The following is a 25,030-nucleotide window of genomic DNA, read 5'->3' as shown; positions in this document are numbered from 1 at the left end:
GGTATGTGGGTTCAATTAACAATGTTTAAATTTTTTCACTTAGGCACTAACATTTTAAAATTTAAAGGCTTTAAGTAAACATTCAGATTTATAGCTTCTCTTGAGAAGAATAAATTTGCCAACCCTGGGCTGATATTCAATTTGGCATCAATTAGCTAGAACTGAGTATTCACCATTCCTTTTTGGATGGATAAGCTTTCTCCAGATTTTCAGAGTTCCTGCATTTTCCCTTTTGTATTATATCTGGCCTACTTCACTGAAGTATGTTACTTTCCTGGCCCTTGACTTACAGGAATAATAAGAGAACAACTGATCACTGGAATAGCTAAAATAAATGACCCTTTCATTTTAGTCTCATTAAGCAAAATCTAAACCTTAAGAAATGATACTGCAGGGACTTCCCTGGTGGCGCAGTGGTTAAGAATCTGCCAATGCAGGGGACATGGGTCCACAACTACTGAGCCTGTGCTCTAGAGCCCGTGAGCCACAACTACTGAGCTCACGTGCTGCAACTACTGAAGCCCACGTGCCTGGAGCCCATGCTCTGCAACAAAAGAAGCCACCGCAATGAGAAGCCTGCGCACCGCAACCAAGAGTAGCCCCCGCTCGCCGCAACTAGAGAAAGCCCGCACACAGCAACGAAGACCTAACATAGCCAAAAATAAATTAATTAATTAATTTAAAAAAAGAAATGATACTTTAAAAGTAGAACTTATCATTTTTGTGTTAGCTTTTTCTTCAAGTGGTCAAATAGTATTATATATACATGGCATTAGGTAAATCCCCTCCTCTCCAATCAAATACCATTACATTATGAGATAGAACAAATATACAGAACGATGTTTTCTGGTCAATAATAAGGGTCTACGAAGACCAGCAGAGAGCACTTAACCATAGTCCTTGGCAGCAACTGGAAGCTGCCATTACAGCTAGTGAAACTTACTAGTGGGTTTCTTTTATAAGTCATTATACACAAGATGTCTCCATAGGAAAGTTTGTCCCCATTTCTAGTTTTTGGAATTTAGTGAACCTGCTAAAGGATGATAGCAAATTGGGGTTTAACTTGAATTTTGTATTAAATTTAAATTACTTTAAGGGTATTATTTGGACACTTGGCAGTGAAAGATTCTGAATCTTAGATTAAAAATGTAATATCTGGTAAGCATTCTGAGTGGAACTGTTCTTTGATTTATCCTTTTAAATTCCAAAATCTTTTGCTTCACTTTATCGACCTAGAATGTAAATCTAATATAAAAATTGTGCTATTGTTGAATATGATGTGGACTCGTATAAGAAATGGTTTATTATACATAACCAATCATAATCTAGGAAAAATAATATCCCCTAATAAAAGACACATAATTGGACTATTATTGTCTATCCATGTCCTGTCCCCAATATTGGCATTGTGAAAATGTACAAAAACTATGATCACTGAATTTTAGTAAGTCTAGATCACATGTTATAATTTTAAAATAGTTTAAATATGATGGCTAGCAGTCAGTTACATTGATACTCAGCTTGAAAAGAATGGTAGAACTATATACTGTTATTCTTTTACTGTTATTATTAATAGACACTTACTGAATATCTACTGTGCTAGACATGATGTCTGTACTTAGGAGGATTATATTTAAGTGTATGGAGAATTTTTTATTCCAATGGAGCATGGGCAAAGTGTTAAGCTCCATTTTAATCAAATGGGACTGCTTATTAAGAATTAAGTGCACAGGGAACTATATTCAATATCCTGTGATAAACCATAATGGGAAAGAACATAAAAAAGAATGTATATATGTATAACTGAATCACTTTGCTGTACAGCAGAAATTAACACAACATTGCAAATCAACTGTACTTCAATAAAAAATAAAAATTAAATTAAATTAAAAAAGAATTGTGTATTATTTACAAAGGGATTAGAATAAGGTAACGTAGCCTCTTAAAGAGTGGGGGATAGTTAAATAGGTCTTCCGGTTACTGTCTGTTTAGTTCCTTTTATATTAATTCCTCATAGCTTCACTATCACCTGTAAAGATACTTTCCTCAGTTTTTCTGGTGATTTTTAAACAATTCTTGTTTCTTAGATGATTTTCCTGTAACTTAATTTTCAAGATAGCGGCATGTAAAAGAAATTAAATAAGTTAATTTATTCAGTTAAATAACCTTAAGATGATAGGATCTCTTCTTCTGTATAATTGCCAAGCCATATTTTAAACAAAGAATGAAGGCCATAAAATCAAGCAAATCAAATTCATCACATATTATATGTACATTACTGAACAAGAATCACTAGCCCAGAAACACAAGTCACTTTAAGATAGCTTGAGAAACCAGGTCTACAAATATTAGGATATGTGCAATTTCCCTACATTATATGACCATACCATTTGCCCTTGGATCTATGGGTGGGAGGCTTGCTTCTCCTGCTAGGAATGGTAACCATTTCACTGGTTCCTTCTCTCTTAGAATTATCTGTAATGTTTAAAAATTCTACATACAGTAATATTCTATATTAGGGAGGGGGATTCAATGTTGGGGCCAAGTAGTTTATATAGTGAAGCTAATACTTATCTTAGAGGGCTCAATGATAAATAAACATAATTTATAAACAGTTAAAGAACACGTAGGTGCTATTATCCTTACTTTTACTTGAAAAAAAAATTACCCAGAGATTTGGAGAACAGTTATCTGGAATATATCCCGAGACAAAGAACAAAAAGTAAAGTAAAATAAAAAAGAACTGCAAGCAAACAAAAGAGATGCTACAAAGACCAGTCAACAATCTTAACTTATTTCACTTATACGAATGTCCCTTTCCTGCTCACTTAAGTCAGCCCCACTGAGATTATAATCTGTGGCCAAGTTGTTTAATTTCTCTAAATCTCAGTTTTCGCATATATAAAATGAAAATGATAATCTCCTTGAAGAATCATCATGAAATCAAAGGTATACAGCACAGAGAAGGTGCTCAATAAATGGTAACCATTATTATTGTGCTTGATTTTCAAAACACAGCAGATTACAAGAAAATGCAGTACAATAACGAAGAAACAGTACACAGAGTAGTTGGGATTTTAAACTTCAGAGCCAGATTATGGGTTTTGATCTCAGCTCCCCCACTTACTGGCTGTGGACTCTGGGCAAATTGCTTTCAAAGGTGTGCAGGAGGCAATGAGAGCTATCACTGTTTAACCCTCACTGTCTCAGGGTACCTACCCTTCTCTAACTCCTCAATTAGGTTTTCGTATCATCTCTTACTGCACTCTGTACTTCACCCTCCTAAGCCCTGTCACAGTTTTAATTACCTAGTTATTCCTATTAATATCTATCTCCATTAGACTGTGAGCTCTAAGAAGGTAGGGAGCATATTCAGCTAATTCAGGGACTAGCATAGCGACTAACACATCTCAGAGCCTCAATAAATATTTCTGAACGAATGAATGAGTGAAAAGAATATGGTCTCTCAATAAATTTCTCAGCACTTCTTGTGTAGAATGGTAATGCCTGGATGTGCTGTCCAAGAATAAAATGAGAATATGGAACTGGAAGGCAGAGTACATTTGAGATTAGTTAGCTATTGCACTATATCTGAAAAGACAAAAAAAAAAAAAGAGAGAGAGAGAGAGAGAGTGTGAGAGTGAGAGACAGAAGCTGTAAAATGAGATAGACTTACTGATCAGTTAATTCAGTCAAATCACACTAGTTGGTAGACCACTGCTCTCTTTAGAAAAGCTGTTCTCAACCAGTGTGAAAATCATCTGTTGTGATGGTTTTTCTTTATAAATTAGAATGGGTTTCACAGTTGTGACTATGATAACATAGTCCTGAGTAAGCTTATGAGAGTATGTTATCCACATGAACTTTATGTGTCCTGTGTGAGTGTCTCAAGAGAAAATAATTGCAGAGAAGCACTGCTCCAGGCCAGTGATTTCTAACTTTTATAACTCTGCAGGGTATGTTGAAATACCCTCAAAAATCTCAGGACTTTCAAGGGTGGTAGGAGTATAGCAAAATCAAAGAAGAAAGTTAGGATTTCTTCTCTTGGCTGTAAAATGACTACACCCCAGTGGAAAGACTTCTATTTTATGGGGAATGCCTCCTCTCTAGTTACTTACTTTGGCTTCATTTTGTCTTGGCGACTCAAGAAACCATATTATAGGACAGAAATCTGTTCCAATTTCCTATGTGTAGATGTAGGAATTTCCTTTGGGATTAGTCTGTATGAGCCAAGGTTAAGTCAATGTACTTTAAATTTTGAAAAAATTTCACATTTACATAAGTTTTTCTTGTCTCAAAAAAGGCTTTTAGGATGGTATTTTGTAAATCCAATTAATTCTAGCTACAACTTAAGAAAGAATGATGATAGTTCAACTGAAGCAAAGTCAAGGCTGAAGACTTGGTGTAAAAATTAACAATTGAGAAATGAGTGTATAATAATGTGTTTTATCTAAATATGTATTTTTAGGCACACCTGGCTTTGAGTTCTAGTTTCACCACTTACTAGGTATGTGATTGTGGCCAAGTATATGCAAATAATAAACTAATATAGCTTGGGTTGGGTGCACAGATTGTGTTGTTGACTGCCTGGGTTCATATGCTAACTCTATTACCTACTATCTGGGGGACGTTGAGCATGTTTCTGAATTTCTCTGCCTCAGTTTCCTCCTTTGTTAACTGGAGATAATAAAAGCACTGCCTCATAAGGTTGTTATGAGCCTAAAAGGGTAAGTGCATGTCAGGTTCTTAGAATAGTGCCTGGATAATAGCTGATACTGAAAGTTTTAGCTACAATTATGATCATTCATTTACCCAATTTGATTTTCTAATATCTTGACTTGCTTACATTTCCTGAAATGTTAAACATTTAATAGTAGAAAACCAGTAAAATGTAAATGTACAAACAAGAACAGCAAAAGATTAGTATGAAAATTAAAAGTCACATTTATATAGAGGAGTACCCTACCATTAAACCTGTACTGATCTAGTGCAAACTGATATTGCAACAATAAGCTAGAAGAAACCTGGATAGCTCTAACTAGCGAATTATCTTAAAGAACACTTTTCAGACATATTATTAATCAGCCATCTTCCTCCTCCCTGCCCTCCACTGGGAAAAAATAGGGAAAAAAATATTTCTACCTGTTCTCAGAGCAGGTAGTTAGTTTCTTCCAAATCAGGGGTCACTACAGATTTCCTAGTAAGAGGTCATTGATTGTCACAGAATAAAAGCAAAATAAATCCTATTCTATACAATGATATATACAATAATAGAGGTAACATGATGATAACCAACCCACTCTGGATATACGTGCGTGCAAAGATGAACACAGTTTGCAACTAGCTTATCAATAAATTAATAAACAGCATTTCAAATGTTGGGATGCTATTATTTAGCAGTCAATTCTTACTTTGATTTACAAATTATGTTTTTAGTATTAGTTGTTAAATCTTATAGGAAAGTTCTTCACAAAGAAAACGTATGTTGTGTTATTGAAAACTTTATGAAGGACTTGCAGTCTCTTGGTGAAAAGTTTGAGTCCCCTTTGCTGTTTTTCTTATTAGCTTAATTATAATGACATCACTCAAACACCAGAGACAAACAACCAATGGTGAGATTCATAGTGTTGTGCCTGCCAACGAAGTTCCAAAGGCCCACAGCACAAACCAGCCTCCTTTAGTACTATTAACCTTTGACCTGTCCATTGTATCACCCTTTCCCCTCATTCGGATCTTGAGTGTTCACAGGCTGGGATTCCTGTTTCAAAGTTTTGCTGCTGCTTTTCCCTTTAAATTCTGATTATTTGTGTCCTCGAAATCAAATGCTAATACCAAGACTGCCGGAGTAAACGAAAACAAAACAGAGTTGGGTGCACCCAACAGGGCCGCCTTGCCTCCCACCCGTCTCCATCCTCATCCAACTGCCAAGCACTGTTTAACTCAACTTCATTAGGAAAGCCTCTTCCCAAGTCAGCGCCTGTGGAGCTCCCCAAATAACCAATCAACAGAACTTCTCCTCGGCCCAGCTGGCGCTCTGGGGGTCTCCCGCTCCACAGTCCCCCAGAGAGGAGGGGGTAGGGACACTGCTACTTGGAGTTCTCCAACCCTGTCAACCCTCCAACCACCGACTTTCCGAGATGCGAGATGTACACAGACAGACACACTAACACTACAGGCTCACCTTCTTCCTCTTCCAGGGAGTTCATGCAGGGAAAGTAGCCGGCCAGCGCCTCGAAGGAGGCGGAGAGGCTGCTCCGGCTCTGGGAGCGCTGCATGGAGCGCCCCGCGACGCCGGCGCCCCCCAAGCCCTGCCGGCCCATCTTGGACGAAGACCCGCTTTTCCCGCGGTACAAGATACGAGGCGTCTTGGCGGCTGGGGCGCGGCGACCGCAGCGCTTCGGGGGCCGGGATGCTGCCGCGGGACCCTGGGGTACTGGCCCCTGCCTCCCTGACCCGGTCCGGACCAGACGTGGCCTTCCTGGCTGCCGGGGCCTCCACTCTTTTGGGGAGGGGTACGAGGTGGGGACCCAGGCGGTGGCGAGCGGGGACGCGGCTGCTCGCTGTGAAAGTCCGAGGTCTCGCCAGGAGGGAGCTGAGGTGCCCGGAGGCTGCGGCTGCGAGTCGGTCCTGCCGCCCTCCCCTCGCAGAGAGATGCTGCTGATGCTGAGGTCTCCGCCAATCAGCAGCCGGAAGGGGAGGCGGCGGCGGCGGCGGCACCTCGGCGGGCTGGCAGCTGCGGAGCGCGCTCCTCCGGTTCGGGGCAACTCTGAGCCCCGAGGAGCTCCTGCTGCTTCCGTTTCTTCCCTTCCCCCGCGTGATTAACACCAGAGAAGGGTCGCTAATGAGACACAATACGTTAGGCATCGCAGCTGGGAACTATCTCAGGCAGATTTTGGTAGTCACTTTCCCCAGTCTCACTTAAAATTGGTTAACGTTCCTCAAGCATAGATAGGAAATACTGAAATTTTCTCCAAATCATAAAACAAAGTCTCCCCAATTTTCAACAGGTCCCATGAAAGCCTAGAATCAAAGCTTTCTCGCTTACCTTCTTTCTTAAAAAGATTAAAAAGTCAAAGGAAGGTAAAAAAGGTTAAAAAAAAATATCAAGAGCCTGAAAAAGAACCAACACTAAAAAAGTACTGTGATGTTAATCAATTTTGCTTTAATTTTGGGAATTTTTAATGCTTTTTTTCCCTCCAAATTAGATAATCTGCTACCTATTGTTGCTAAGAATGACAATGAACTCTGTTAAGGCTTTAGCATCTAAATAACAGGTAACATCCTCTTAACATAAATTTGGAAGCAACACAGACATACCAGAAACAAAACAGTGTATAAGTGAAATAACATCACATTCTGCAAACTGCAAATCTCTATCCCAGAACATAAAGCAACCGTAATTCCATTTTAGCATAAGTCAGAAGACTGTCCTACTTTTTGTAACTTTAGACAAGTCACTAGACCTCTCAATTTCCCTATCTAGGCAGGTGGGAAGGTAGGGTACAATGATTCCAGTCCTAACCATGTCATAGCTTGATTGTTGGCTGTTTTCGGGGATTTCAAAAGTGTTTTGTAAAATGTAAATTATACAATCTAAAATGGTTCTTTCATACAATAAGTATTTCCTGAGTACTATATATGAACAAGTTCTTTGCTTGATGTGCTGGGAAATACAAATACTCGTTCAATTAATAGTAATTGAGCTCCCAGTGTATGTCAAGTACCTTTGTAAACACCTAGGACAAACAGTGATCAAAGCAGATAAAAATCTCTGCTCTCATGGAACTTATATTCTAATAGGGGGAGAAAGACAGAGTAAATCAGTAAATTATATAGCGTTAAAAGGGAGATAAATGAAAATGGCAAAAAATAAAGTTAAGTGGTATGAGACAGTCTGCAATTTAAAAAAGAGCTGTCAGGGTAGGTATCATTGACAAGGCAACATCTGAATAGATGTATGAAGAAGTTGAGGAGGTAAGCCATTCGGATATGTGAGGAAGAGAGTTAGTTTGAGGCAAAGAGAGCCTGCAGTGCAAAGGCCCTAAGATATGATGTCCTGGTGTGTCCATGGGACAGCAAAGAGGCCAGGGTAGCTGGAGTGGAGTGAGTAAGAAGGAAAGGAGGTCAGAGAGATAAGAGGCAGAGAAGGGGACAGATCACACAGGGCCTTCTAGGTATGTTAACAGCTTTGGCCATAGCACATCACAATTTAGAAAGTACAAAACAACGCACTCAAGTAAGAATCCTCCCAAATCTTTCTAAAAATTAGGAAACTTTCAAATAAGAGTGCTCTTACATAATAACAACTTTTGGTTGCTTAGACTTAGGATCATCCAGGTTTCTTGCTTCTGTTTTTCTGATAGGCTTTTGTCGTTTCTCATTAATATTCCTACAACTCTCTCTTAGTTCAATTTCCTATTCATTATTCACCTTCCTAAAATACCAGCATTTCAATAGACACTGATAAAACCAGGAACTCTGAGTATTTTTTCATACCATATTGCTTTTATTCAGAGAACAGAAATGTTTTTATTAAATGAAACTTTCATTATAAGAATAAAGAGAATCATAGAATTTTGGAAACTGAAAGGACTATTTTAAGTCATCTCATGTATTTTTTATAACTGTGGGTCACAAATTTTTAGTGAGTCACGAAAATAACTTATCATTAGAATGATCAGCGTTCTAAAAAATAAAATGAAATAAAATATTAGCGTGTAGCCCACGTAGTTATTGTATCAATTGCAGTATTGTTTCATGAATGTGTATGCACCCCTGTGTGTTTGTGTGTATTCACATGTGTGTACTAAGTTGTGATCAAGAGAAACATTTCAAGGAAGAGGGACTAAGTAGGAAAATCCTAGGAAAATAAATTGGCCAGGGGTGGAAAAGTTTTATTTTGGCACCCAGGGACATCATAATGATAGTTGAAAGTCACTTAGGAAGGGAATTATCTTGGGTTTCTACTAGTGACTGCATGGGGATAGGGAATCTAAGAACTCAATCAGTGGTCACACTCAAGTTGCTTGGGCCCTGCCTTCTCTATGTTAATAACCTGACTTTATGCACCAAGAAGAGGTTAGTCTGGAATAGCCCAGATGCATCTGTTTCTTCATGAGCATCACTTCTCTCTTGCAGTTTCAGAACAAAGTTGTCCTGGGAAGCTTTTTGATATTTTTTCCTATAGTTGGGATTTGAGAGATATAGATAAGTGATAAAAGAATGACACAAGGAGAAACAGGAAGTACTAAAGAAGAAAGAAGAAAATCACCTTATTTCAGGGAAGAAAGCTTCAAAGAAAAAGAAGACTATTGGCACACAGGTATCAGACAGACAAACCACAATAATGGCCAAGAGACTTCTAGTCTTGAATAACTTGTGGAATATACTGAACTTACTGAGAAAACTTACAATTCCACTTTTTTTTTGTCCTATGCGCAATTGTTTTCCTATATAATAAATATTATATAAATAATATTTCTGGTTTACATATATTTTAAAAGTTGATTTACTATTCCTTAACCCATTCTGATATATGAACTACCAACCCTAAAGGAATTAAAAAATTTATATAAAAAGAAACTACTGATAAAAGATAGGAAATGTCATTTCCTCCATACCAGAAAGTACACTCAAACGGCTTTGGATGTAGTTTTCAAATCATGGGCCACTATATAGTTTCATTATATAAAACTAAGTGTAATTCCAGAACAATTATAGTCTAGTATTCAAATTATTTATAATATATTTATAACTTTCTTACTCATCCAAAATAATCAGAGAAAAAGTAACTCACAAATATACAAACTAATTGTTTTCTAAATGCAAATTCTGGCCTTGAAAAAAGATTCCACTACTGTATAAGAAAATCATATTTTTGAAGAAAAGATATATAGATTGATATAACTTGCATAAAAAATCATAGCATTCTATTTGATGAATATGAAACATATCACACCAATTATGCCACTTAATTCTTACATCAATCCTGAGAGTGTCATCATTATTTCTTCTTTATAGATGAGCCAATAAAGACTCAATAATATTAAATGACTTGTTTAATTAGAAAGTGGCAGAGCCACTGATTTTCTGATTTCAGGTTCAGTGCCCTATACACTGTATCACAGGTGTCTCATACCATATACATAAGCACAGATGAAATACATGCAAAACATAGATGATAGATATAATATGAACTATGTAGTAAATTATTTGGTTCAAAATAAAATAAATATTGAAAAAATATATTTAAAAGCCATAATGCTTATTCTAACTATATACCAATGTTAAATCCATATTTGCCCATTTAATCAAAACATATTAATATTACATAGCCATATACGTATTTCAGTTCATCAATTCTTAACAGGGCTAGAAAGTTACATGTCATTTATGTATCAGTTTTTTTAATAGTTTCCTCGCCAAAATAAATCACTAAAATTTTAAAGTACGTTAAATTAGTTTATTCCTGAAATAGAGGCTCGGTCACTGATGTGAATGCATAAAAAGGTTATTTTGTGAAGTAGTTACGTAGTGTCTAGACCATGGATTAGTTCAGCTGGGAACATACTTATGCCTTTGGCAGCCTTGCCCTTTTCTATGCTAGAAATGATGTAGGTGATGATGATGAGAATGCAAACTACTACTAATGAAGAGAAGGAAAGACGAAGTAAGTCCTTTTGGGAAGTATTGGAACAAACAAGTAATAAGGCCTAGAAGTGGATATGCTAAAAAGAGATGGAAAAAGGACTCTTATTGCTACTCTGTGGTCACTATTTAGTGTATCCAGTCAACCCAGAAATGGCTGATTGCTAAAAGAGATAGGAATTGCTCAGGATAGGCTATAAAGCCACACTGCAGAATGAATTAACCTCTTTCTTCTTGATACACATTTGCTTTTGATAATATAGGAATTCATCTCTACCTCAGTCTTCACAATTGATGTCAATTACCTTTGCCACTTTGGACTATTCCGCTCTACAGCAAATAATTCTATACTAAATAGAAATATTTGTGGATATATTTTGGTTTGTTTTATTCAAAACCAACTCTCAAAATACTTGCAAACAATGTGACCAACAAGGGATTAATCTCCAAAATATACAAACAGCTCATGCAGTTCAATATCAAAAAACCAAACAATGCAATCAAAATATGGGCATTAGATCTAAATAGACACTTCTCTAAAGAAGACATACAGATGGCCAAAAAGCACATGAAAAGATGATCAACATTGCTAAGTATTAGAGAAATGCAAATCAAAACTACAGTGAGGTATCACCACCTCACACCAGTCAGAATGGCCATCGTCAAAAAGTCTACAAGTAATAAATGCTGGAGAGGGTGTGGAGAAAGGGAACCCTCCAACACTGTTGATGGGAATGTAAATTGGTGCAGCCACTATGGAGAACAGTCTGGAGGTTCCTTAAAAAGCTAAAAATAGAGCTACCATATGACCCAGCAATCCCACTCCTGGGCATATATTTGGAGAAAACCATAATTCGAAAAGATATATGCACCCCAATGTTCATTGCAGCACTATTTACAACAGCCAACACATGGGAGCAACCTAAATGTCCATCAACAGAGGAATGGATAGATGTGGTACATATACACAATGGAATATTACTCAGCCATAAAAAAGAATGAAATAATGCCATTTGCAGCAACACGGATGGACCTAGAGATTATCATACTAAGTGAAGTAAGTCAGACAGAGAAAGACAAATATCATATGATATCAGTTATATGTGGAATCTAAAAAGTGATACGAATGAACTTATTTACAAAACAGAAACAGACTCATGGACTTAGAAAACAAATTCAGTGTTACCAAAGGGGAAAGGTGGGGGAGGGATAAATTAGGAGGTTAGGATTAACATATACATACTATTATATAAAATAGATAGTCAACATGGACCTATTGTATAGCTCAGCGAACTCTACTCAATACTCTGAAATAACCTATATGGGACAAGAATTTGAAAAGAATAGATATGTGTATATGTATAACTGAATCACTTTGCTGTACACCTGAAACTAACACAACATTGTAAATCAACTAGGCTCCAATATAAAATAAAAATTAAATTAAAAAACCCAACTCTCAGAGTCCATATATATACACACAGAGTCCTTTAGGGCAGTGGTCATGGCAAGGATGGTTTCCAAGTTTGAGAAACTTCCTGCTCCAATATTCTCTTCCACTATTCCAGCCAGTGCTCTGGCTTTGTGATAAATTTACACAGTCTTCATAGTAACATTCTCAAACATTTGAGAGAAAAGAAGAAACATTTCTTCTATTATAAATGCCTTGGGATTCTAGATGAACATCACCTAGCAACTTCTCATATCGTTATGAGATCAATAGCATCACAATTTTGTGAGTGTAAACATTCTGCCCAAATACACAGCAAGGTTTAAAAATTAGATATACATTTCAGGTACCAATGCCAGTAACTATACAATATTTATAAAAAGTGTGTTCATTTAAAAACTGCTTTATTCATTCATTATTAATTTATTCATTCACTATTCATTTACTCATTACTCATTTATTCCTTACACCACAGTGTGATGAGAATAATATTAGGTATGCATGGAAAATAGAGGGATTCTCTTAATTACAATTAAGTCTAATTCCTACTTGTCACTATTCCTTCTTTTTCTTTACTGGCTAAAGCTTCATGTATTCACTTCAACATACATAGCATAAAAGACTTCTGATTACCATTTAGTTTAACTGAATCATATGTTTGTTGTACATAAATGGTTATACACTGTTTAAACTGCTTGATACCATGCTGATATAAAAATAGAAAACTTAACATTTTTCACAGAAATTTGGCTTAATTGTCCAGTTGACTTTTAAATTGCAGGCACCTTAATTATTTTTCATTATATATCAAGGCATAAAATTTATAACAAAGTTATTTAAAGTTGTTAAAAATCAAAGGCAGTAAAAAAGAACGAGGATTCTCTCAAAGCATTAAAAATTGCAGGATTTTAAATAGTATATTGCAAAAATAAAAAGCCCAGGAAAAACATTCATGGTGTACAGATCCAGGTCAAACATCACCTAGATTGGGCATAAGTGAATTGCTGCCTGAAGGAAGTTCTATTCAGAGCTCAGTACCTTTGGTAAACAGTTAAGATTGTGTGCCAAGTGGCCAACTTAGGAACCAAACTAAGCAACTCATTATCAGCTGACACCCACTTAAGGTACTCTGTGTTAAAGATGCCTTTAAAGTAACAGTTCATCTGTCGTGTTGATATGAAACTTCATAATAGGAAACAGCAATACAGATTAAACATGTTTCCCTCCTAAAATTCAATTCAAAATGGTTCCATCTAATATGCTTTATTTATACTCCCACAATAAGATGAGAAGCTCAGGTCTAAGAAGACAGAGGTTTATTTCCCAGAGAAAACAGTCTCAGTAAGAGGTAAATTTGTGGTGTCATAGAAAAAATCTCTAAGAAACGCAAGTAATTATAAAAAGGCAAATCAGTATGTGTTCTAGTTATGGGAATATTCTGTAATGCTTCTCCCTGACTACTGCTTTATAACTTGGATTCTTCTGCTTGGCAACTCCTTCTGCAACTCAGCCTAACAGAGTAGTGTTTCAAATCCCAAACTCCTTTCCCATACTTGACACCAAACTGGGAAAAGACATTTAGGGAGGAGCAGAAAGTCTCGATTAACAGCCTAAAAAATAACTAAATATGCAACTGTATATATATATATATACACTTAAATTTGGCCACACCATTCAAAAAGCTTTTCCAGAAATGTTTATTTGTAGTGTAGCCACCATTTATCAGCATTTGGACAGAGAAAAACTGTGGTGTAGAATTTCTGAGTTCCTTTATTTTCTGTTCTGTTACTGATTTTTTTGTGATTATCTGGCATTTGATCTAACATCTAGAAGAAAGTCATTGCTTCACAACTCACTGTTATAAACTATTAATTTCATTTCAAATAATAGTGTATTTGACACTATGAAGGCAGCATTTTAGGGGTTCTCTGGGTGAGGCAAAAATACAAACTTTATATCTTAATAAATCTTGTATTGCAACTGAATAAACACTGAAAGACACTTTTCAAGGACGGTGATCTTAAAAAATGTAATTGTTACATATTTTATCACAATTCAAGGTGACTGCAATTTTAAACCAATATAACATTTTTGGTTCTATTTCTAATTTCATTTATTAAAATGATTCATTTTTATTCTCAACTTCAGATTATAGGCTAAGATCAGCTGACAAAGGGTACGTTTTCTGGTTTCTACAGCCACTTAGAAGGTGCTTGTCAGAGAGCCCTAGCGTTCGGGAGTCAATGAGAAGTCATAGCGTGAGTCAACAAGCCCCCTGTCAACCTTGTAAGACACAGTTTGCCCCCATCCTTGCAGAACTAGAGCTCCACTCACCTCCTTACTCTTAGATCTGAGTCCCACCTCCATCCACAGTCTTATCCCAACTTTACTCTCAACCTCATTCATTATTACTTGGATCCCGTGATTACCCCGGATTTACCAAACCACCATGTCTCCTTTGCTTACACCACTCTGTGGATGAACTTTTGACATAGATGATGGGATGGAAATGTCCCCCTATAACTGAAGTTCCTCTTTGCGTCCATACATTACAGTACTCCTTTTAATACAAGTTTTTGTGAGAAAGATCATAGTTTTTTCCATAGTGGAGTCCATTAAGAAAAATGTAAAACAGCACTGGAGACTAAATAATTCTATGAGAATCTATTATCAACATGTATTTCTCACTATAATGATCACAATAACTATAAGAAAAATTCTCCAAATTATATTTTCTATAATGTTCTGTGTGTGTGCCGGTTTAAAAAAAATAATGCCAACGAAACAATTATTGACAGTTGTGTCAACAATATTCTAAGAATCTCTATAAAAACTTTTCCTGTAAATTTCTTATTTGTACTGGCCTCCGTTCATTGTTTGTCTTCCATTTGTGGACCACTGCTTAGAATTTTAATGTTTCACGTTAAACACCTATTAGAATTCATTCTTTCAGAGTCATTCTAGAGGGAGCAAGCCCTTACATACTCCTTGAGTTTACTAACATCTTCTACTACAATTGAAAATAATTTATTCCAATTTTAAGGGACAGTCCAAGAAACATAAAACAATTACTTTGGTCTACTGAAAACGCCATATACAGTTCCAAATGCTCAGCTTCTGACATTTATTTCCCGTGGTTTAGTTTTTCCCATGTTTTTAGATATTATGTCAGTCTAATGCATAATACTTTTGTTTTATACAATGACTTTCTCTCAAGTATTTTTTCAAAATCTATACATTCATGTCTAAAACATCTCTATGTAACCTGTCCGTGCTAGTCCCCATTTCTTATGTGCTAAAGTATAAGGAAGATAAAAGGTTACACATCCATTAGTGATAGGATCTGATGAAGCCTAGACAGCTAAACTATGGGTTTAAACCTTTTTTACATTTCTGCACATTGAAAAATTGTTCACAAAAAATATATGTAAAGGGTCAATGAATATATTCCTATCAAAAGGTAATCTACTGAAAGTGTTTAACAAAGACAACTGATTGTTAGCCTAGTAGAACTAACTGACCATTCAAACATTTGTTATTGAACAATATTAAACAAATATTTACCGAATGCCACCATGTCCATGCGCAATACTAAGCAGTAGAAGTAGTAAACTGTATCATTTACTAATTAACTGACCTAGAATTAAATCTATTACTTTTACTCATTTGTTATTATTTCAACTGATAAATATAGAAAAGCTAAGGAAACAGATCAAGTAATGCTATGTAATTAAAAATAAAGAGATAATGATGCACTAGCATGTATTTGGAATATGTGTATGCAGCTCAAAAGCATTTAAAATACGAGCACCAAAGCAAAACAAAGACAGCTTAAGTATTCCTGTTTTGATTATAATAATGCCACACTTTCAAGATCATGAGACATTAATTTTAAAAATTATAGGACTAACATTTCTAAAATACAAGTTTGGAAAAGCACAGTATTCAACAGGAAAATGGAACTAAAGGGGAAATCTGAAGATAAATTGCTTTGGTTATTACACACACACTCAGAGAGGCATTAAATTGTAGAGGCACAAAATGACTCAGAAAGTATAAACCAACAAAAATATAATAAATTGAAAATAAATCTGCTCTTTAGAAGGTCCAAAATGACCACCATGTTGTCAAGTCCAATGGGACTTTCAAGTCCTCATCTTACTGGCTCCCTGAGCAGCATTCTACAGAGTTGACCACTCTCTGGTCTGAAAGCATTATCTTCTCTTGACTTCCATTGGATCACATTCTTAGAGTTTTTCTCCCATTTCTCTGGCATCTCTTCATCAACCCTTGTGGCTGACTTCATCTCTTCTATCAAATTTCTACCTTTAACATCTTTAACACATCCTGGACCACCTTCTCTCATTATACTTTCCCCCTATATGATCAGTTCCATTTCCAGTTTTAATAACCATTTGTATTCACTCAAATTTATTATTGAGTGCAGACCTCTCATTTGAGTTTCAGAGCTGATAACCATCTATTTGACATCACCACCAGAATATCTCACAGACCTCTCAAACTACACTCTTGATTTCTTTCCCACAGAAATCTACTTCTTTTCTTATCTTCTCTCTCTTAATAAATGACATCATCAGCCAAATGGTTACTCAAACCAGAAATTTGGACAACCTCTTTTATTCCTTATTTTCCCATACTGTATGCGTCTCTCATCCAATCATCATCAGACTCTATTGATTCTACTTCTAAAATAGATCTCATATCTATCCATTTCTCTAATCCTATTCCAAGCCACTTTCACTCTTACCCTCAAGATATTATTCATAAAGCAGCCAGAATTATCTTTTAAAAATATATATGGGATCATGTTACTACCTTTCTATCACTGCAATTACATAAAACACAAACACACAGCATGACCTCCCTCTAAGATTATATTTACTTCTTCATATTAAATGGTTTTCCTTGTTTATTACCCATTAAGACTTCCGTGTGGTGTCCAGTTTCTGTTATTTACTCTAAAAATCACTGAGTATCTTTCTCCATTGTGGTTTTTCTTGTTTTGCCATAGTGATATCCACTACAAAAAGTATTCTGCAATTTTATATAGACCCTTTCCTCCTTGCTTCTCGTATTTCAGTTTAAAGAGAACTATGTAAAGGTTAGTCAATTCCTACCAAACATGTTTTCCCAGGTCTCATGAAATGCCAGGAATTCTTCGTAGCTGTATCTCAACTTGGAGATTATTTAACACAGCAATCACTTGCTGGAAGAGGGCTTTAAAACTTACACCTGCTTCCCTGAAGAACCTGTGACTCATTTATGCAGTGAGCTGCTATTACTGATGAGAAAGCATGGCATTCTTACGATGAAAAACAGTGGTGGTAGGCTCAGAACCTCAGGACCATGATACAGGCTGTCAAATATTGTATATTATTATTAGTTAACATTTCATAATTTAATAATATTATTATATTATTTGATCCCATCTACATAACTATTTGCACAGTGGTTAATGGTGTGAACTCTGGAATTAGACAGGCTTGGATATATATCCTAGCTCTTCCACTTCCTAGCTGTATGACCTTGGGCAATTACTTAAACACTCTGTGCCTCAGTTTTCTCATCTGTAAATGGGACATAATAATAGTAATGACCTTGTAGGTTGTTGTGAGAATGATCTCATTTAACAGTGAGCGTGAAGCTCAGAAATTCCAAATCATCAGCTCCATATTTCTCCTCTTCCAATTAAGACTTCTACTCTCGAAGCACTGCTACCTTCAGGCCGGTTTTAAGATTAACATGAACTGGTGAAATGGATTCATCTTTCAGACATATTTTCATTTTCAAACAATATCCTTAACTAATTGGTGAAATTTCAGGCAGTGCTAAGTGATTTTTAAAAATACCTAGGCCAATTTAGGGAAGAACTGGTACATTTTCTCACATATAAACAAGGCTCTCCTGAGATTTTTCTCTGAGCTCAGTTCTCCTGAGTACCAGCTCTGTTACAGCTTTTCTCTGTCCTCTTAAAATGAACAAAGGCCAAATAATTTCTTTTAAAAATCAGGTGTTCTAGAGGTGTTCTACAGGTGGAGGTTGAGGGGTTGGGGCCCGCTTTTCAGACAGGCATTTGTATGTTAAAGAATTATCTGTGCATATATTTTTAACATATTCAAATTTCATTAATACTATATAAGAAATTTAACACCAGCCTCTGTGAAACACTCCTTTGAGGCAGAGGGAGAACACCACACACAAATATTACACATTAACCTAACAGCATTACGTTGGACAAGACAGGTTCTTGATTAAACCAAGCCTGACAAAGCAGCCATCTTAAGGTGATTCATTCCACTTTCAGGACATAAGTTTATCACGTAGTTTGCATTACTTCATGACTATGATGTGAACATCACAAAGATTATTAAAGTGTCACATGCATTTACGGAAGTTCAGAATTTCCCCCTAACATTGTATACGTACATAAACAGGTCCACAATGTGGAATACTGTATAGTACATTTATTTATATTTTAATGTAAGTCCATATGTGAATAACTGCTCACAGATTTTATTTTATTCAAGTGGCCAGATGGATTCAGGATAAATTTATGTCTCCAAATGATTTTGCTATGTTTTATCTAGCATTTTCATGTGGGTGGAGTGGAAGGCGGAGGGTCTTGCTGCATCGACTACTCCTGCCACAATGACTGTGGAACAACTTTGAAGACGTGGGAAGTGTCCATTTAAAATATTCAAACTATTGGTTTTGCCTCTTCCCGTACTCAGTGAGAAGTAGTTATAGCCATTCTCTACATAAATCACCAAAGCAAAAAGGCAAAGTTTGAACTGAATGCTTCAGAAGTAGTTCCTAGTGGATGAATTCTTTCAATCATTTCATTCAGTGTAATTTTTAAAATTATTGCTTCTAGTTGCATGAAAAATAACTTTTAAAACTTGTGTTGAAAATTCAATTGGTTTTATATGGTCCTAAGTTCCTCTCTTAACTTAGAGCCCATCTGATCATTTATTTATTTTATTATTATTTTTTTGACTACGCCTTGTGGCATGGTATCTTAGATACCGGACCAGGGATTGAACCCGTGCCCCCTGCATTGGAAGTGCAGAGTCTTAACCACTGGACCGCCAGGGAAGTGCTGAGGCCACCTGATCATTTAAATAGGTTTCTGCATTTGGGTCATAATATATTTATGAGACATAATAGTTTAAGAAATTTACTATTTAAAAACACCCTCTCACACATCTTTTCTAATATAATTCTTTTTTGGATATAATAATATCCAATTTTTTGGATATATATAATAATTACATAATGAAATTTTGTGGTATTAAAAATTGTATGTAACTTTCTGTTCTCAAAATTAATTTGTTTCTGGTAAACGAACTGTATAATTATATTGTGTGTTACTACCACAATTTTTTTGTAGTTTCTAGGCCTGATAAATCATTTTGTATTTGGGGGATTGGGAAGAATGACAATAACTTTAAGATCTGAAAATGTCTTGAGAATGTACTGGTATAATTTCTGTCTATAAGTACAACTTTACATGAAGTCAATCAATTATATTTCTCTTCTAAATATTTGGAAAGATGCTTCCTAACCTCCTGTACTTCCAGGGTCATGGAAGTCTTAGAGACACAACCCTTTACATTTCATTCCATCCTTGGTCCTACCTAGTAAATTGAAGAAAATTTATTATGATTCATATCTCTTATATATAATGCCACTTCATAGGTGTTATGGCTGAATTGTGTTCCCTTAAAATTCATATGTCAAAGTCCCAACCCCTAGTATGTCAGCATGTAATTGCATTTGGAGATAAGGTCTTTAAAGAGGTGATTAAGTTAAAATGAAGCTGTACGAAGCGTTCAAACCTAATCCAATATGACTGGTGTTCTCATAAGAAGAAATTTGGGCACACAAATGGACACCAGGGATGTGTGTGCACCAAGAAAAGACCATGTGAATAGCCAGCAAGAGGGTGCCCTCTACAAGTCAAGAAGAAAGGACTTCCAGCCTCCTGAACTGCGAGAAAATAAATGTCTGTTGTTTAAGCCATGCAGTCAGTAGTATTTTATTATGGCAGCCCTAGCTGCCTATCCTTTGAGATAGATTAAGCCCCCTATAATATTTTCTTTACAGTGCTTTCAAAAGCTTTCATTTTTTTTTCTAAAAATTTAAGAAGTTTACTTAGCATATTTAGATCTATTCTAATTTTTTTTAAACACCCTGTACAATTTTGATGTCCCAATAAACCAGGTCTTTTTGTATCATAAAAGTTTAGCTGTAAAGTGAATTTCCATAAATCAAATGGTATTTTCTAATTACTTTTGCTGTTTTAACAGCTGGTGTTTCTATGCCAATGGTGGATATTATGCTTCCAGTTTAAAAAAAGGTAAATTATTTACATAGTCTCTTAAAAAAACACATTTGCCAAAAAAATCCCACACTTTTCACTACATTTTTATATATATAAGACAAAGTTTCTTAAGGGCAGAAATTGTACTTTATTGATTATTATTTGCATTCCCAGAGCCTACCACCATGATCGGGGCCTAGTTCACTGATCTGCTTCTAAGGACACTATTTTACCTAAATAAATTCTGATAAAGGAGCTGTTCGTTACCAACAGGCATATGCAAATTCTTATTTCATTATTCTGTTAAAGAAAAGGGTTAAAATGAAAACTGCTAATACCAGCTTCTGTGGTGAATGTGAATGAATCATCTGACTACTATTATCGTGGATGTGGCTCTTGAAATTGATTTTTCTTCATTAGCATTCCAAATCATTACTTACAAATTACATTTTTTTGATATTTAAAAGGCTCTACCGAACGCAGTTCTAACTTACCCAATTCAGCAAAGTAAATGGATGCCCTGAACACATCTTTTATTACCTCCACTTATCAGGAAGCAAATCAAAAGTAAACATAAGTTTCTTACTTTCATCATATGAAGTGTTCAGTATTAGAAGCCAAGCTAATTTTTTAAACACTGAATACATTAAAAATTAACTGTGTCATTTTCTACCTAATTAATTAAATATAATAGAAATGTAAAATCTTGTATTTCTAAAATGTCTTAATCCAATATCATCATTTAAACCCGTGATGTTGAATTCTTTATACCCCTCAAATTGTTCATTTGCTTTCATGACCATCTCCTTTTCCTAGACATCATTAATGACACATATCAAACTGCAGTGAGTTAAAGTTTATTTTGTGAATATTTTGAAAATTTTGTGATAGTTCTGAAAGAATATACAATATAGAAACCCGAAGTGTTGTTACTAAATTAGTGTTGGAATGCACTGATCCACATAGCAATTTTAAATTCCCATAAACTTAAGTATGTATTTATGATCCTAAACCTATGTCATTCACACACACACACACGGACAAAGCAAATATATCTAATTATGTTCTTGAAATTATTTCAAAAATCAATTCTTCTGCTAGGATTAAAACTTCGTTTCAGTGCACATTGGCATAGTTTTAAGACAAAAATAACTATTGATGCTGGTACCAACCCAGATTTACAAATTGATACGATAAATATTTCTTCTTTTCAGCTTCCATTCCCCATGCCCTGGCCCCAGACTTCTTTACTTGTGTCTGGATTCTTTCACAACCCACTCATTGGCATTCCTGCCTCCAGTCCCTCCCTTTTAATCCATTCTGGACATTTTTGCCAGGTACATTTTCGTAGAATAGATTTATTATCAAGTCTCTTTCTAAGAAAAATAACAAACAAACCTTCAGCGAGTTGATAGCACAAAATCTATTCCACCAATCTTGGAATTCAGGGCTTCCGACAAAAAGAACTTTCCAGTGTCACTCCTACCTTTCAAACACATACAGCTTTAATCAAACTTTGCTACTCTATTCACTGCCCTCCACACACCTTTTTGCTTCTCATTTCTTATTTTCTTTCATGTGGGCCCATTATTAGGGTGGGGAATTCGTCTTCTTTGTCCAAAGCCTCCTGTCTGCTGTGCCAGACCTAAGTGCAACCCTGACTCTTTCCTTATCCTGGAGCTGGAAGCTATTGGATTCCTCATACCCTCAGCCTCTAGACCCTCAGCATCACTGATAGAGCTTCTAGTCTGACTCTGAATATTGCCATTTCTAGGCAGTTTCTCTTGTCACCTCGCCCCTCCCCACTTCCTTTCATCAAGTGGGTCCCCGTTTCATCACATCTCTCTTCACAGCACACTTTAGACTGTGAGTCAGGGTGCTAAGGAAGAGGGTCCAGCTCTACAGCATCTCCATCACCATCCAGTTCAAGTTTGCTTCCTCCCAATCCTAGGCTTATGAATTCAAGGTCCCAGCAGCCTTGTAAATACAGAGCCTGTTAAAGACACGAATGTGTGTTGGTCAGAATGCTCTCCTGCATCTCTGCTTATATACAGTGCCTGTCCTTCAAGATTCAGTTTCATTCCACCAGCTCTCTGAATCCCCTGGTCCATAGTGATGCCGTCCTACTCTGAAATCCCTTTATCTCATTTGCTCTTTGGGTACTTATCATAGTTTACCTGCATTATTACTGAACTTTTCTTTTTCAACTGCCTACTGTACATCTTTAGTTGAAAGTTCTAGAGATATAAACCCTTCAAAATATCCCCAAATGCCTCATCCTCTGCCAAACTTGCTCCTAATTCTGTACTCCCTCTCTTAGCAGGTGACAGTACCATTCATTCACTCAGTTCCTCAGGCAGAAAACTGGGGTCATTTTTGACTTCTCCCTCTTCTTCATGCCCCCATCCATATCTAATCAATCATCAAGTCCTAATTCACACCTTCTAAATATCTATGAAACTGATTCTTCTTCATCCCAAGTTCAAGGCCTCACAATCTCTCACTTCTGTTATATAAGACTCCTAATTTGTTGCTCTATCTTTAATCCAAGTACTTTTCAATCTGTTTTTCATGAAGCCAGATGACCTACTTAAATAGCAAGTTAGCCCATGTCACATTGCTTTGCTTAAAAACTTTTCAGTGGTTTTCCTTCTCTTGGCCTAAAAGGCATGCCTACTATCCTTCTTTCTCTCTTGCTTCTTCCTGCCTCTCACTCCCAGCTCTAGCAATACTGGATTGTGTGAGTTGCCATGCACCTTCCAGGCTACTACTTACCTCCCGCATGTATTTGAAGGTGGGATACCTGGAATGCCTTCCTCCCTCCTTTTCTCTTTACCTAGACATTTTCTACTTATATGTTCAGGTATCTTCCAGGGAACAAGTTCTAATCTCCTGAGGAAGTAAATGCTCCTTCTCTGAGATCCCACAGTATCTGGAGTCTGTCTCTACTACACAGTATTAAAAGTTATGTTATAATTATGTTCATTCATTCATTCATTCAAGTATTTATTGAATACCTATGACAGGAAACTTTTTGTGCCATGTAATAGATATTCAGTAAATGATTTTTGCTAATGAATGAGTGAATATGCCCAACTGAACTTTAAGAGGAACACTGTTATATTTTATTTATTTGAATTTATTTCCATTCACCCTCATGTCCTTACTCTATGTCTAACATAGTATTTAATATGTAGTAATAGCTCAAAACACACTTTGTTTGATTTATTTTTATATTCAGTCTTGACATTAAGATGTTTTTGAGAAAAAAATTATCATTGATTACAAAACACTACGAAAATTTTAAAAATTATATGATCATACAGTATAAATAATGCACAATAATATTTGTAAACTCTGAAATCGTAAATGCTCATAATTTTGGTAAACTATTGGCGGAAAGCTTGCTTTCTCCAAAATATGAATTTTGGAGTCACAGTATCTGAAGGTTACAGAGTAATCATATGCAACAAAGAATCAAATACAAAAGTGGAGTATAGGAGCATTTTGGTAATATGAAAAACAGAAAACTCTCATAATATTGACATTTTCTATGGGAATTTATTTTAAGCAGTCTGGAAAATATTGCAGCTACTGTGAAAAAGACCATTTAAAGATCCTCACAGGGTCTAGGCACTATGCCCATACTGCTTAATGGTTAAAAGTCTAGTTTGAGGGATTCTGGATTCTTCCAGATTTTACCCCACCACTTTCATAATGAAAAAAGAAATCTTCCAGATGATAGATTTGGAGAAATTTTCTGTAATATCTCAAACCAAAGACTGAATTAATATCAGAAACTGTTGAAAACCAAAATGATAAAGATGGCAGTCCCAACAAAAAAAGTGAGCAAGAGTTAGAAACAGGCAATTCACATAAGAGCAAACAAAAAGATTAATGGGTATAAAAAGATTTTCAAACTCATTAGTTATTAGAGAAAAGCAAGTTAATACAACAATGAGAAATCACTCATTGCTAATATCACTCATGCTAATCATCACTCATATGATCAGAAATACTTGTATTAGATATTAAAAATTAGGAAGTAATGCCAATTGCTGGCATGGATGTTGGGATATAGAGACTCTTATGCACTGCTGTTTGGGAAGTAGACTAGAGCAGGAGATCTGGTGAAAGGCTGACAGAACTTGGCCAAATTAATTAAACACACACTGAACAACTCGATAAATCTAGTTCTGGGTATATATAGATATATGTAAAAGAAATTCTCACCCAGGCTCATAAGGAGACATAAATGAGGATATTCATCTCAGTGTTATTTGTGGTGGCAGGAGTTGGAGTCTATCTGGATGTCCAAAATTGGAAGAACAGAGAGGAAAAATGTGGTAAATGCATACCATGGAGCATACTACACAGCAGTTAGAAATATAGGAATAAATGTACACACAGATGCTCTGAAAACCATAATGCTCAATGAGAAAAATAAAAAGGGAATGTAACTTAAAATGCATAAACACATATATGTATATATATAAAACAATAATGCACATTTTATAAGAGCACATACATATACTGAAGGTACCCATTAAACATATTAAAATAACCATCCTAACAGATGGAGGGAGGAA

At 35.9% G+C, this 25,030-nt stretch overlaps 1 protein-coding gene across 41 annotated transcripts in view; it reads right to left on the bottom strand.

Moving 5' to 3' along the window:
• RIMS2 (regulating synaptic membrane exocytosis 2) overlaps window positions 1-25,030 on the bottom strand; it is a 596,440-nt gene that overhangs the window by 18,203 nt on the left and 553,207 nt on the right. For 2 of the 41 annotated variants that reach the window (XM_061171530.1, XM_061171529.1), the window contains exon 1: window positions 6,182-6,370. The exons of 38 other annotated variants lie outside the window; for them this stretch is intronic. In XM_061171530.1, coding sequence (XP_061027513.1) covers window positions 6,182-6,320 — 139 coding nt within the window. In that variant the 5' untranslated portion in view covers window positions 6,321-6,370. Of the gene's footprint in view, window positions 1-6,160; window positions 6,371-25,030 lie in introns of those variants that run through there. One more of the 41 variants, XM_061171528.1, reaches the window with a different exon arrangement.

Source organism: Eubalaena glacialis, chromosome 17 (genome assembly GCF_028564815.1).
Source record: "Eubalaena glacialis isolate mEubGla1 chromosome 17, mEubGla1.1.hap2.+ XY, whole genome shotgun sequence".
Lineage (NCBI taxonomy): Eukaryota > Metazoa > Chordata > Mammalia > Artiodactyla > Balaenidae > Eubalaena > Eubalaena glacialis.
Note: the sequence above shows the minus strand (reverse complement) of the source record. Positions and strands in the feature narration are given on the sequence as shown.